The sequence below is a fragment of the Notolepis coatsorum genome (genome assembly GCF_963971535.1).
Source record: "Notolepis coatsorum genome assembly, chromosome: 7".
In the NCBI taxonomy this organism is placed as follows: domain Eukaryota; kingdom Metazoa; phylum Chordata; class Actinopteri; order Aulopiformes; family Paralepididae; genus Notolepis; species Notolepis coatsorum.
Genome location: NC_140171.1, coordinates 154226047 through 154241315, shown reverse-complemented (window position 1 = coordinate 154241315; position 15269 = coordinate 154226047). Strand labels below are relative to the sequence as shown.

At 48.1% G+C, this 15269-nt stretch overlaps 1 protein-coding gene across 1 annotated transcript in view; it reads right to left on the bottom strand.

Moving 5' to 3' along the window:
- The window catches only part of LOC311231819 (metal transporter CNNM1-like), a gene marked incomplete at its 5' end in the record, with an annotated part of 47456 nt that overhangs the window by 28543 nt on the left and 3644 nt on the right, over window positions 1-15269 (bottom strand). The window contains one exon of the mRNA XM_084318441.1: window positions 14733-15066. Within this exon, the coding sequence (XP_084174567.1) occupies window positions 14733-15066 (334 nt within the window). The remainder of the gene's footprint in view (window positions 1-14732; window positions 15067-15269) is intronic.

Here is a 15269-nt window from a genome sequence, read left to right as displayed (position 1 = left end):
AAGTCAGCAGGAGGGGTACAATCAGCTGAGTAACAAGAGACATGTCTGAATTCCTATTAGTTGTATTTAGTGGCTGTAAAAGACCTGTTGACGCTGATAAAGTTAGTAAACACTCGAGTAGAACAGTGTTCTGCTTCCTGGTTTGATGGGAAATATACTGTAGTTCTTGTTGTTCTGCTTCCTGGTTTGGGGGGAAATATACTGTAGTTATATACTCGTACTGGCAATCGCGTCTCGCTCTTCGCCATATCGAGATATACCTCATCTCCTGTACCTACTGTACTACATGAACGAAAACAAAACACCCTTGCACTTGACCAGGCCCCGCCCCAGTGACCTCCTATAAGTCACCAGGCGTGGTCATACTCGCCCTTCCTCTTTTTTCGTTTTCCATCATGGACGTGCTTTGCACCCTGTGTAACTAGTGTTATGAAATGCAAAGAGAAATTGAACAATGTTGGGTTTTCGCCTGAGATTTGCCAGCCCCTGGAATCTTCTCGGCATGTTCCAACGGCGCATCGGGCCTGTCCTGGAGTTTCCTCGTCTTTTGACAGCAGATCGAGGGATGTCACGCGATGTTTAGCTATCGGGCTAACTCGCGTCCAGGTAGGATCTGCGCCACTAGGCATAACAATGCTGGCGTTGGTGATGCTGCTCGGGTTGTCCCGGGAGATGACTGAGTTGTGTATTGGCGCAAGGGGCAGGATATCTGGGTAAAAGTTGTTGTTTTCCCGGTTATCCTGGAGCGCGCGGCTAACGCTATGCTATATGCTGGGTTACTGTTTCTGTTTTTGATCCCCGCTGAGGGCTGTCTTTCTAAAAATATCTTACCTCCTCTTAACCATTCATGCTGACGGTCAATCGGTGTCTACTGTTGGGAGTATTAACGGGGGCTTGTTTACCTTTTTCATGGGTGAATGGGCTGAGGCCTGGGGCTGGTGTGCTTTTTGTGAATATTATGAATGGTATGCAGGACTGGTGTTCTCTGGTCCGCATCCCCTTAACGTTGTGTGTATGGGCTAGCCCATTCTACAGTGTATTGGTGGTGTTTTAGTTCATTTATTCATTAACCCCTTCATGGGTGCACACCACAGTGGAGGTTGCTGGTTGCAACCACCACTGGTGCTCCGTGTTTATGAAGCAGGTGGCATCAGTCCTTTGCCTCTGGCATGTTGAACCAGTGCCCCGCCCAGCCGACGCCATGAGGTGGGTCGGCCCGGTGGGTGGCTGGTGGGCTGTTAAGCCTGTACCGCCACGGTATAGAATTAGCAGCGATTAGTAACTTTGTTCGACTTGCTGTTTTTTTCTGTCAAAGATGGTGTCTGGTGGCGGGGCCATGAGGGCCAGCCGACGTCGAAACATCGCGCGAGGTTGTTGACGTTATTAGCTTTGACCTAGCCGCAAGCTATAACCGCAGGGAGGGCTAGGATGCTGTCAACGCTTGTTTACAGACATCTTGGTTGGATTAGTCTCCCTTTGAGGGGGTGAGAAGTTAAAAAGAATTTTTCCCTCCTCAGGGCTCCCCTCTCCGCAGAGGATCTTTGGTCTTCCGTTGGAGCGCGGGCGGTATTTTACCTGGGCCCCACACCGCCTCACGCCGCGCAGCCAGAGGTGAGAGCATGGCCTCGACCAGCGGCCATATTTCCCCCACCTGAGGTACCCTGGGCTCAATGTCAACAGGTGTCCACAAGGCCGACAGCCTTGGCGGCCGAGGGATCGGCTACATTGGATGAGCACGCCCTAAAAAAACGTCACTGTCCAGCTGTCTGCAGCCCGCTCTCCGATCACTCCCTCCCCCAACACCAGCGGAAAAGGGGCTCTGATTTGTTTCCTTTGGCTGCGGGCCGCGTGTCTTCAATGAAGCGCAGGCAGCCCCACGTTCGCTTCTCATGGGGACAGGGGCTGACACCCAGTTGATGGCTGAGACTGGGTCTGTCCGTGAGAATGTTGTGCTGTCAAGCGGCTCCCACACAATAAACTGTGTTGGTTGAGCCTGGTGTTACGTCTGTCAACTACAAGGGTTGTCAGCAGGGGGGCTCGAGACCTTTTGAGGCAAACAGTGCGGGCTTCCCCGACCTCGCCTTCGCCAGGCCGGGTATCACGTTGGTGCCTCCCACTCCTGCAAGATTGGCAGTGGTCTTGCAGGCGCGCGTGATTTGGGTGGTAGTAATATCACTGCAGGGCTACAGTGTGTAGGAACCCATGGGGGCCTCACACCTTGCATGTCCAGCTGCAGAACAACTCCTCAGCATGTTCTGGAGGGGTGTTCAGTGGGGGAGCTTTTGTCACCTAGTATGATGTCAGCTTCCCCCGTATCAAACCAGCCCTTTCTGTCGGGGTCCCCCCTTGGGTGCGATTGCCTCGTGGGTAGTGTCTGACGTCCCGACTCCACGGAACGCTCTGCTCGCACGGGTCCAGGGTTGGCTACGCACAGCGGGTGGGACCGGGCCGCCTGTCTACAGTTCCTAGCGGACCTGCGCCAAATGGCGGCGGGTGCGTTTGGGAGTATCATCACATATGGCTACAGCAGTACCATATGTCGAGGTGGATGGAGAGAACGCTGAGGCGGGGACTTGTATTTACACAACCCCACCCGTTTTCAGGTTTGGTACAGACCCTATTGTCAGGGTCACCAGCAGTGACAGCTCTGGTCAACGAGATCCAATCTCTGTGGGCAAAGCAAGCCATCGTCGTGGCGTTTTCCTCCCGGTATTCTCTGGTGCCAGAGAAATCGGGAGGGGGGGGTGTCAGACCCATGCTGGACCTGTCCCATGGGAAGGTTCAGCATTTTGGACCGTCTCCTACCTGTTGAACACTGTCAGGTGGGGGCCTGGTTCTCCTCCATAGATCTGTAGGATGCGTATTCGCATCCCCGATCTTCCATCCTAGGGCTTACCTACGCTTCCTTTGCAGGGTTTAGCGTATGAGTACCAGAGGCTGCCGTTCGGCTTTTCTCTGGCTCCCCGCATCTTCACCAAGTGCGTGGAGGCCGCACTGGGGCCTCTGCGTCGTCAGGGGTTACGAAGTGTATTCTGCCCTGACGACGTTCTGGTCCTTGGCGGTCAAGGTGGATCGTCAGGTCTCATACCAGGCAGGTGGTGGAATTCCTCACCAGCCTGGGGTTTGCTGTAGACTGGAAGTAGAGTACTCCTCTTCCCAGTCAACGGGTGGAGTACTGTGGGCATCCCTCTCAGAGCATGTTATCAACACGCTCGGGAGGTTCCGTCCTAGGGCGGTTACGGCGCTGTCCGTGATGCGCCTGCTCGGTATGATGGCATCTGCTCATTCCGTGGTCCCTCTTGGCCTCCTCTTCACCTCATGAGGAGGATACGGAGGTGGTTTTCCAGTATGGAAATAGACCCGGTGGGAGGCAAGTGGAAGCGGCTAAGGTTCCCGTGTCAGTACTGGGCAGTAGGCTGTCACACGTCACGGTTTTCACCAACGCCTCCCTCACTGGGGACGCGTCGGGCCAATGCAGTAGGGGGCAGCTGGCAAGACCATGCTGCCCGGTCTGCGCTACGTTCAATGTGTTGGTATTGAAGGCGGTCCTTCTGGTCCTCAAACAGTGTTTTGATCAGGACGGACAATACGACGTCAGCGTCGTATATCGACAGAGTAGGCTCCCCCCGTCTGCACCGGGCGGCGGGCGGCTGGCTATGGGCGTTCTCCATCTGCACAGCCTGAGGGCTCTCCACATCCCCGGCAGGGTGAATGTGGGTACAGGTGTGATGTCGCGGGCGGTCCTCACCCTGACGAGTGGGGATTACGTCCGGACATAGTCGGACAGGTCTGGGACCGATGCCATGGCCGCCTGGGATTCTTTCCCCCCATACATCTGATAGGTCAGTTGTTGGTGCGGATACGTCAGGAGTGCAGGACATTGGTCCTGTTCGCGCCGGACTGGGGCACAGCTGTGTGGTTCCCGGTCCTGATCCAGCTCTTGTTAGCCCCGCCGTGGCCTGTTCCTTGGTCGTCGCAGGCCCTCTCTTAGGCGCACGGGTCTCTGTGTCAGTTCCCTGTGCTGGGCCAGCCTCTGATGGTTTGGCTGGTGAGAGGGTGAGTCTGGAAAGGATGGACCCTTCTGTGGTCGACACCATCCGGAACGCGCATGCTCCCTCCACTATCGCGGGTTACGCGGGTAGGTGGCGTATTTTCCAAGAGTGGTGTAAGGTGGGGGGCTGGGACTCGGTGTCCTGCCCCCTGGACGCTGTCCTTACCTTCCTTCAGTCTATTTTTGATAGACTGTCGGCTTCGACGGTGAGGGTATATGCTGCGGCTATATCCTCTTGTCATGAGGGGTTTGAGGGCGTTACGTTGTTCAGCCACACTCTTGTGAAGCGTTTCCCGCTTCCTTCAATTGGTCCTCGGCCGGTTGTCCGAGGCCCGTTTGAGCCTCTTGAGCAGGTGCCTTTGGAACAGCTGTCTTCAAGACTGCATTCCTGCTGGCCATCACCTCCGCTAAGCGCGTGGGTGAGCTCTGTGCTCTCTCGTGCGGCCTGAGTGCTTGTCTATTCATGTCAATAGCGGTGCGACTCTGAGGCCTAATCCAGTCTTCGTGCCAAAAACTATCCGGAGCTCTTTTCGCTCCAGGGATATTATGGTTCAGGCGTTTTATCCGCCTACTCACGCTGGTGAGTTAGAGGCGAGCCTTCGCCTGTCGTGTCCAGTCTGGGCTTTGGGGGTTTACCTCAGCCAGACTCAGGACCTCAGGGCTACCGATCTGCTCTTTGTTTGCTACGGTGGCTCTCGCGCTGGTAAGGCACTGTCGAAACAGCGCCTGTCACATTGGTTGTGCGAGGGCATTGCCCTTTGCTACACGTTGGCTGGGCTGGCCCCCCCTGCCTCTGCCGCCTTGTTAGGCGGGGCCTCGGTGGAGGACGTCTTTGCTGCGGCCTCCTGGTCCTCCCTGGGTCCCTTCGTTAGGTTTTACCTCATGGACATGACTGGGGGTTCTGTCTCCCAGGCGGTTCTGAGGTCTGGGACCTCCCCAGCGTCCCGCCCTCCCCATCCCCTTAACAATTGTGTGTATTGAGCCGTACTGTGCAGCTCCTAGTGGTCAACAGTGTCAGGCTGGTTGTACTGGGCAGCTCCTAGTGGTCAACAGGGTCAGACTGTGGTTGTACTGGGCAGCTCCTAGTGGTCAATAGTGTCAGGCTGGTTGTACTGGGCAGCTCCTAGTGGTCAACAGGGTCAGACTGTGGTTGTACTGGGCAGCTCATAGTGGTCAACAGTGTCAGACTGTGGTTGTACTGGGCAGCTCCTAGTGGTCAACAGTGTCAGACTGTGGTTGTACTGGGCAGCTCCTAGTGGTCAACAGTGGTCAGACTGTGGTTGTACTGGGCAGCTCCTAGTGGTCAACAGTGTCAGACTGTGGTTGTACTGGGCAGCTCCTAGTGGTCAACAGTGATCAGACTGTGGTTGTACTGGGCAGCTCCTAGTGGTCAACAGTGTCAGACTGTGGTTGTACTGGGCAGCTCCTAGTGGTCAACAGGGTCAGACTGTGGTTGTACTGGGCAGCTCCTAGTGGTCAACAGGGTCAGACTGTGGTTGTACTGGGCAGCTCATAGTGGTCAACAGTGTCAGACTGTGGTTGTACTGGGCAGCTCCTAGTGGTCAACAGTGTCAGACTGTGGTTGTACTGGGCAGCTCCTAGTGGTCAACAGTGGTCAGACTGTGGTTGTACTGGGCAGCTCCTAGTGGTCAACAGTGTCAGACTGTGGTTGTACTGGGCAGCTCCTAGTGGTCAACAGTGATCAGACTGTGGTTGTACTGGGCAGCTCCTAGTGGTCAACAGTGTCAGACTGTGGTTGTACTGGGCAGCTCCTAGTGGTCAACAGGGTCAGACTGTGGTTGTACTGGGCAGCTCCTAGTGGTCAACAGTGTCAGACTGTGGTTGTACTGTGCAGCTCCTAGTGGTCAACAGGGTCAGACTGTGGTTGTACTGGGCATCTCCTAGTGGTCAACAGGGTCAGACTGTGGTGTCAGACTGTGGTTGTACTGGGCAGCTCCTAGTGGTCAACAGGGTCAGACTGTGGTTGTACTGGGCAGCTCCTAGTGGTCAACAGGGTCAGACTGTGGTTGTACTGGGCAGCTCCTAGTGGTCAACAGTGTCAGGCTGGTTGTACTGGGCAGCTCCTAGTGGTCAACAGGGTCAGACTGTGGTTGTACTGGGCAGCTCATAGTGGTCAACAGTGTCAGACTGTGGTTGTACTGGGCAGCTCCTAGTGGTCAACAGTGTCAGGCTGGTTGTACTGGGCAGCTCCTAGTGGTCAACAGGGTCAGACTGTGGTTGTACTGGGCAGCTCATAGTGGTCAACAGTGTCAGACTGTGGTTGTACTGGGCAGCTCCTAGTGGTCAACAGTATCAGGCTGGTTGTACTGGGCAGCTCCTAGTGGTCAACAGGGTCAGACTGTGGTTGTACTGGGCAGCTCATAGTGGTCAACAGGGTCAGACTGTGGTTGTACTGGGCAGCTCCTAGTGGTCAACAGGGTCAGACTGTGGTTGTACTGGGCAGCTCATAGTGGTCAACAGTGTCAGACTGTGGTTGTACTGGGCAGCTCCTAGTGGTCAACAGGGCCAGGCTGTGGTTGTACTGGGCAGCTCCCAGGTGTGAAAGTGTGGATCTGTATGAGAGTAAAGCATACTTGACTAATCTTCTCTGGGTAAATAAAATTGTAAGTAACATTTGGACAATACACAGAAATGAATTGCATTCATCCATTATATTGGACTGTGTGAATAACTAAACTGCAGTAAACAGTCTCTCCCTCTCCCTCCCTCTCCCTCTCCCTCTCTCTCTCTCTCTCTCTCTCTCTCTCTCTCTCTCAGCAGAACAGGAAAGTGCTGACGCAGCAGCTGCAGGCTACAGGGAGACGGCGATAAGGATGGACGGTGGCTGTGATTGGATAAGGATGGACGGTGGCTGTGATTGGATAGAGAGCAACCCACCCCTTTTAACCCTTTGATAGACCGGGAATGCCACCTTAAAGGGGAATGCCTTTAGGAATTCACATAGCGGCAGTCATTCCCGTGCCCTGGCACAGTTCAGTCTGTGTGATGCATGTACAATAATGCTGTATATATATACTGTATACATATTTTTATATCTACTGTATTTATATGTATCCACATCTGTCTGTATATACCTGCATATAATCCTTTTTACATACCTCTAGAATGATACTATATCTATATCTGTACATGTCCCTTACCTACTCTCACTACTCACGCTGCTGGCCAGTATGATTTACCACCATAGTGGCTTTATACCTGTATCACTGTACATAATGATACTATAACACTGTAGATACATCTGATTAGCACTATTACTCAGTCAGTAGTACTAATTTATATATATATGGATATATTTTTATATCCAGTTCAATCACCTGTACATTGTATATTGCTGCTGCACTTTACTGTTATATTTGCACTCTGGTTGGATGCCAAACGTATTGTCATTGTACTGTACTTGTGCTGTATAATGACATTACATTAGAATCTAATCTAATCTAATCTAATCCCAAATCTGTTTTTTTCTCTCTTTTTTTCTTTTCTTTTTTCAACTGTGAGCTCATATACTTGTTTAAATGACATAATGGGGCTGGGTGTGTCTCCAGGGTCCTACAGACTACCTATTCACCACATACAGGTCCATGTAGGTAAATGTTCAATTCAAATGAGAAAATTATGAGGACTTCACCTGATAGCAGGGATATGTACTGTAGATACCTAGAGAGCTGTACTCTGGTTTTGGTGACCGCGCCTTCTCACGAGCTGCACCCCGACTCTGGAACTCCCTCCCTCAGACCATCAGAGACTCTCCCTCACTCTCCACCTTCAAATCCCGTCTCAAAACCTACCTGTTCTCCCTATAATTTAACCTTCCCTCCTACCCATAACCACCCTCCTCCAACCTGTCACCCCCTTTTCCCCCTCCTGCCCCTCGGTTTCCACCTTCTCTCCTCTCCTGCCCCTCGGTTTCCCTTACTCACTTCCCGACTGCCCCCCCCCCCCCCCCCCCCCCTCCTCTACTGGCTCCTGTACTTGTTGTCTGTTTACTCGTGGCTCTATGTTCTTGTGTATTCATATTGTTCCCTGTTTCCCTGTGGTTCTATGTTTCTTTGTTTCTCTGTTTTTCTTTTGCCTATTGTCAGCGACTTCGGGTCATTGAGAAGCGCTATATAAAATAAATGAATTATTATTATTATTATTATTAATCATGAGGTGTGATGATGTGGTAACAACATACAATACAAGTTAAACAGGCCTTTCCTTCTCACATGATGCCAGATTCTCAGGTTTCCATGGTAACTAGGCACCACCACACAGAATGCCAGTCTCTGTCTCCAGTCCGATTCACCGTTGTCATGGCTACCGGAGCTCTCTGTGAGAGAATGCTGGGGGGCGCAGAGACCTTGTCTAACTTTGTCAACAGAGACCTTCTGAACAGGCCCCTGTCTATTTCCTGTGGCGGTGTTTGGTAATGCAGCTGCGGACAGGAGATGGACGGGGGGCCAATGCTGTTCCCATGGCGACAGAATAGCAACAGAACATCCCTGTTCTCACACTTTGACCCCGGGCCCAGAGACCCTGGAGTTCAAAGGGCAGGAAGCCCAGGCTCCGCCCACAGGAGCCTCTATAGAAGACTGTCCTGATGGCGTGATCGTGTGGTTCTCTGTCTTCCAACATGGCGGTACGCGGCAATGGAAGAGAAAGCGCTTGCTGTTTGTTGATACAGTATATATTTATATATATATGTAGCAGCCTGAATATTCTACTAAGTATTCAGAAGTGCTAACTAACTGTTACTTTCCCTGTGTGTGTATAAAGTGTGATAAACAGTGTTCCTTTGGATAGCTCGCCCAGTCTAATGACGAGGTGAGGTGCTACTCTTCTCCAGCTTCAGTATGGATCACTAACAATAACATTGAAGCACCTTTTCTCCTTTTCTGGAGTGGTCCTAGAGTGGGATCAGTGGCGGTTGCCAGCAGGGGGCGGAATGGCAGTGGTGGCAGGTGGAGCGGAGGAGAGAGGAAAGCAACGAGTAAGAGGGAGCTACCTGGGAGCGAGAGGACCAGGAAGCTCTCTTCGGCAGTGGACTTGACCGCGAACAGTCGCAGTCACAGCGGCGTGTGCTCAAACGAGCCCCGTTGAAGGAGAGCTGTTGAAGAGCCCCGTCGGAACGAGCGACGGGTGATAAGAAGAGAGCCCCGTTGGAGCGAGCAACGGGTGATGAGAAGTACTTGCTAGTTGACGGGTTATCCTAGAAGTACCAGCAATAGTGTGTGAGTAAGCGATACAGAACGAAGGACTAACGTCTAGACTCTAGAGTTAACGGGACTAACGTCTATAGTTAACGGGTTATAGTAGTAAGTGTGCGGTGTATTAGCATGCTGCTAACGGCTCTGTCTGACTCCAGTAGACTACCGGGCGAGCGGTGCTGAAGACCGGTGGTATAGTCAGCCACGTTGCGTTAGTAGTACAACCGATATAGCAGGAGGGTGCATCCAGACCCGAAGCTTAGCTGTGTTTAGGGTAGCAACAGTATTAGCAGTTCGCGCGACAGCAGCAAGCAACAGCCAGCAGTGGATGTCCCCCAGACGTTACAGAGGACGCCTCTTCCCACCAGCAGAGGTCGCCATCACAGCACGCTCCTCCAGCTAACCACTGCCCATGCTGTTCGCCCAGCCCGCTGGCTGTGCTCGCGGGATCGCCGACGCCATCTTGTCACCTGGACAAGAGGTGATAAGAGTGGGTCCGCCATCTTGGCTAAGTACGAACGGTACCTTGTGTATCCACATCAACGTCCATTCAAGTGAACGCTAACAACCAGTGTCTAAGGGGTACCCCAAACAATTTAAGCCGGCTTTAGTGTAGGTTTTATTTTGGTAACGTGGGCCCACATTTACTTGGTTTTCTTTTGGTATTTTATTATTCTTGTTATTTGAATTCCCAATGTTTCTCTACTTTATGCCTGGGTCTCCCCTAGTACAAGCGGGGTGTTATTAATGTATTGAGCACGCGGTGCCTATGGTGGGAATAGTTTCCCCTACATTATCAGTGAGAGCACCCGGTGCCATGTATGAATAAATCTGAAGTATTATCTGTAACTGATAACCTGCCCAGGCTTCAATACAAAGTAGACCTTATTGGGAGCACTGTGTGTGTGTCTGTTTCTTCCATTTGCTAATCTAACCCCTGGGTAAATATTGTGACTGCATAATTATTTAACCCTTACACCCCATTCACAGAATAGCATTTGAAGGGTCTATACAGGTGGTCAAGGAAGGGTACTGCTTAAAGGGAAGCCCAATAATACTATTGAACTGACAGTCACTGGGTGTGGGAGGGCTGTCGGAGGTACTGGGGGAAGTGAGAGTGTGTGGGGAGCTACTGCTGACCGCCTTGGAAGGCGAGGGAGACCAGAGTACCAGTCCCCAGGTTAGTAAATCCTGGGCCCCATCCACTCCTGCTGCAAGCCCTCCAGAACGACGTTCCGGGCCAAAGACGGGGGTACATATAGGTCCAATTCTATAGTATCCTACTACCCAGTGTCTGTGTACTACTACTCCCACAATCAGGGATAATCCACCCTTCTACATATATCTCAAAGATCATGGAAAAATGATTTGCTTCCCGGTTGGACAGTTTCATTAATAAACACTGTGCATTACTTATAGACAGTCAATATGGATTTAGATTGAATCATTCAACGTCAGTGGCACTAATGGACCTAGTAGAAGAACTGACAAGCATAATTGATAATAAGAAGTTTGCAATAGGGGTCTTCATAGATCTTAAGAAGGCTTTTGACACTATCAATCATGATATTCTGCTACTAAAATTGGAAAGGTATGGGATCAGAGGAGTAGGGCTCAAATGGTTAAAAAGTTACGTAGAACAAAGACCGCAAGGGTCAATTCTGGGCCCTAAACTATTCATACTGTACATAAATGATATAGGTAATGCGTCTAAAATATTGAAAAATAAAAATTTTGCAGACTATACAAATGTCTTCTGTGAGGGAGAGAACCTCCAAAAGCTGTTAAAGACTGTCGCAGCTGAGCTATCCAAGTTGAAAGTGTGGTTTTATGCAAATAAATTATCATTAAATATAAAGAAAACCAAATTCATGATATTTGGTAAACGTGATATACAAGAAAACACACCGGTTGAACTAATGATTGATAGTATTAAACTGGAAAGTGTATTTGAGAATACATTTCTGGGTGTAATAATAGACCACAAACTCAACTGGAAACCTCAAGTCAAATATGTCAGGACAAAATTGGCACAGAGTGTTGGTGTTTTATGTAAGATAAGACACATTCTAAACCAAACAACACTGTATACACTGTACTGTACGCTCTTCCTACCATATATGAACTACTGTGCGGAGGTGTGGGGTAATACCTACAAAAGCACCATGCAAAAAAAAAGCAATAAGAATAATCAACAATGTAGGATATTATGAACACACCAATAACTTATTTCTAAAGCTACAAACATTGAAATGTATGGACCTAGTTGATTTCAAAACTGCTCTCATTGTATACAAAGCCAGATATAAATTAATCCCAGGCAACATTCAAAGATGGTTCAGCGACAGGGAAGGAGAATATAACTTAAAGGCCAACTTGCAGGTTGTATTTTTGTTCAATAAACAATGTGACTAGGCCAACGCTGACTTTCATGAAGAGGGGGGAAAAATTTATCGAAATTGACCCAGTTTTAGCGTTTTTATCAAACATTTTGTCGACCAAACCACAACCTCCACGCATGTCCATATTTTAATCCATGGTTCATAACGTGCGTGTGTCATCTTAATGATGACGTCACACCAGGTACAGGGCAGCAGGGGCTCTGAGAGTCACAGGCAGGTAGTGGCAGGAAGCAGAGAGCCTTGCTACTACTAGCCGAGGATCTAGTCTCTGTTTCACTTAACACTATTGCTCCGTGATCATAGCCATTCATCTCTAAAGCTAACCACTATTTGTAAAAGCCACAACCATGTTACCATATTTGTAATGATGTAAATCATTGTGTCGTTGTACATATTGTGTATATAACGTTAGTAGCTAAGTTAGCTAGCTTGGTAGCCAGCATTCTCGAAACTCCTAACATCACCCGATTTAAAATGGTTCTCTCCTCTTTGTATACCTTTGTCCTCACAAGTATTCTGCCAGGGAACTTATGGACACGACAATAGTAGTAGTTATAAGGTGTTTGAGCTTGTAACGTTAACGTTAGTTAGCTAATAGCTATCGTGGTAGCCCGTTTCGTGACTGTGATGTACCGAGTGCTATCCGAGGGGCTGCTATCGTATCAACATGCCATGACGTGTAACTTGCTAGCCGGCATGATGCGTGTGCAGTGCTTTGCCCCACAGGTCTGAGAAGAGGACCTGCACATTTTACTCGTTCCCCAAACTCCTCTACATGTCCCGATTTAAAATGGTTCACGACAGTAGACATAATGCTAACGTAGTCAGAGCCATATAGCCAGTAGTACTATGACCCGGACGGGCATAAGGCATAAGTTGCCTGGAGTGACGTCACGGCCCTGCTAGCGTCTGATAAGCTTTTTCATTTGCTCCATGCATGTTATTCGTGCGTGGACCTTTTTAACTCTTTCGGAGTGGCATTTCCGGCGTCAAATGGAAAAAAATAAATAATGAAATTAGATACCAATGATGTAAACTACCCATAATTGAAGAGTAGGGTTTAACCTGCAAGTTGGCCTTTAAGAGGGAGAGGGAATCTTAAACAACCAATGGTACACACTACGCTGAAAAGCATGTGCATATCCGTTTGTGGAGTGAAGTTGTGGAATAACTTACCTGAATACATCAAAATGAGTAAACATATTGCACAATTTAAAAAGCAGGTTAAAAATACACATTAGAGAAATATAGAAATGAGTAATGAGGATAAATAAAGTTATGTTATATTGTGTTATGTAGTTTTGCTGTCAAGCGACTCAAGTTTTTTCTTTTTGTACTATAGTAAAAGTATATTATATAATGTATTATACTAAATTATGTTATATCAAGTAAAATTAAGTTAAACATTTCTTGCAGCATATGTTATGGGTTTTTTTTATATTAAAATATATTTTACTTACTTACGCCTGCTACCCCTTCTGGGGCATAGGCAATATACAATATATTTTGTTGTAAGGATAGGCAAAAAATGTGCTTCATTCAGCCTATTCCTTTTTTCGATCATTGAGTTGGGATTTTGTGTACTTTGAATATGTACATTTGTGATTTTTTCTTTTTGTAAATATTGTTTTTTATTTGTTGTAAACAAAGACCGAAATAAACTATTCATTCATTCATTCACCCATTCATTCATTCATTCATTCATTCATTAATTCATTCATTCATTCATTCATTCATTCATTCATTCATTCATTCATTCATTCATTCATTCATTCATTCATTCATTCATTCATATGACAAAAATATATAGTTTAGTGTCCTATTACTGGTGTATTAGTGATAGATCCACAAGTCGTAGTGGAGCAGTAATGTGATTTTCCAGTGTTGTACCTACTCTACCGCTGCACAGGAATTAGGCGTTTTCTTTTGAAAGTGGTTACCAACGGTTACAGGCTGCCATGTTGGAAGAAAGCGAACTACATATAAGCATTCTGTGCGTTCTCTATTATCTCCTCTACCATCAGCCACTTCCTCTACCATCAGCCACTTCCTCTACCATCAGCCACTTAGGCTCATTACATCCACACGGGTTATTGTTTTGTAAATGAGAACTATTTTATTGTTGTTCATGCTGCTATTTTAATACATTCTGACACTTTGCAATCTAAGAACGTATCTCTTCACCTTAGCCTTTTAATACATTCTGACACTAAGACTCATTACATCAACACTGTGATTGATATGATGTGGACTGGACTCTCTAATTGGTTGAGGTATTAAGTTCCATTGGCGGGATGCTCAGTCTAAACTAAAGTAAACAAAAAGACGGCCTGGCCAAATGCACTTTTGTTATTTACATTTAGTCATTTAGCTGACGCTTTTATCCTGTACAACAAGTCAGCAGGAAGGGTACAACTCTGGCAGCTAAGAGAGTATAAGTAACATTGAATGATAATGGATGGATTATCCAAGTGGGGGTCCGGGGGGGGGGGGGGGGGGGGGGTATGTATGTAGGGTATTAGATAGCAAGTATTAGGTATATATCTCGTATACTACATTTATTTAAATGGTGATTTCATTGGATGTTTACTGTTAATGCTTGTGTGTCTAATTTTATGTTATGTTTAAAAAATAATAATAAAAATAAAAATAAAGTAACATTGTTTGTCAAACAGTGTCGAACTTGAGTGCTATATAGTCTTGAGTGCATAGTAGTAAAGACATATTAGCATAGTAGGTAGTAATATAGTCACAGTAGTAGATTAGTAGCAAAGTGCATAATAGTAAAAGATAGGATATAGGATGTTGATTTTAGGTCAATTAATGCAATCATTTGAATGAATGAATGAATGAATGAAAACTTTATTTAACAGATTGCAGAATGGGTACAATACAGTACGGCTCAATACACACAATTGTTAAGGGGTGCAGACCAGAGAAAGACTTTCGTCTTGTTTACATCAGGTCCCCCATTTTCAATTCATAGTGATTTGTGGCTTCAACGATCCTATATTTGAACTATACTTCTACGCCACCCAACGTGAACCCCCCATGCCGTCTCCTCACCTTTCTTGAACTCCTCCAGCATGGCGTCCAGCTTGGTGTCGTTGAACACGTGGTGCATGGGGTGCCGGTAGAACTGCGTGATGGTCTTCAGCGACGTGCAGTCGTCGGGGTCCACGAAGGCCAGGTCCTTGACGAACAGGATGTCCACGATGTTGGCCCGCTCGTTCTCGAACACCGGGATGCGCGTGTAGCCGCTCCGCATGACCTCCGACATGGTGTTGAAGTCCAGCACGCCGTCCGCCGCCAGCATGAAGCAGTCGGTCAGCGGCGTCAGCACGTCCTCCACGGTCTTGGTGCGCAGCTCCAGCGCCCCCTGGATGATGTTCAGCTCCTCCTTCAATCAATGAATGAATGAAAACTTTATTTAACAGATTGCAGAATGGGTACAATACAGTACGGCTCAATACACACAATTGTTAAGGGGATGCAGACCAGAGAAAGACTTTCGTCTTGTTTACATCAGGGTCCCCCATTTTCAATTCATAGTGACATTTATGACATACATCACATACATGACATCATGACATTTATGGCATA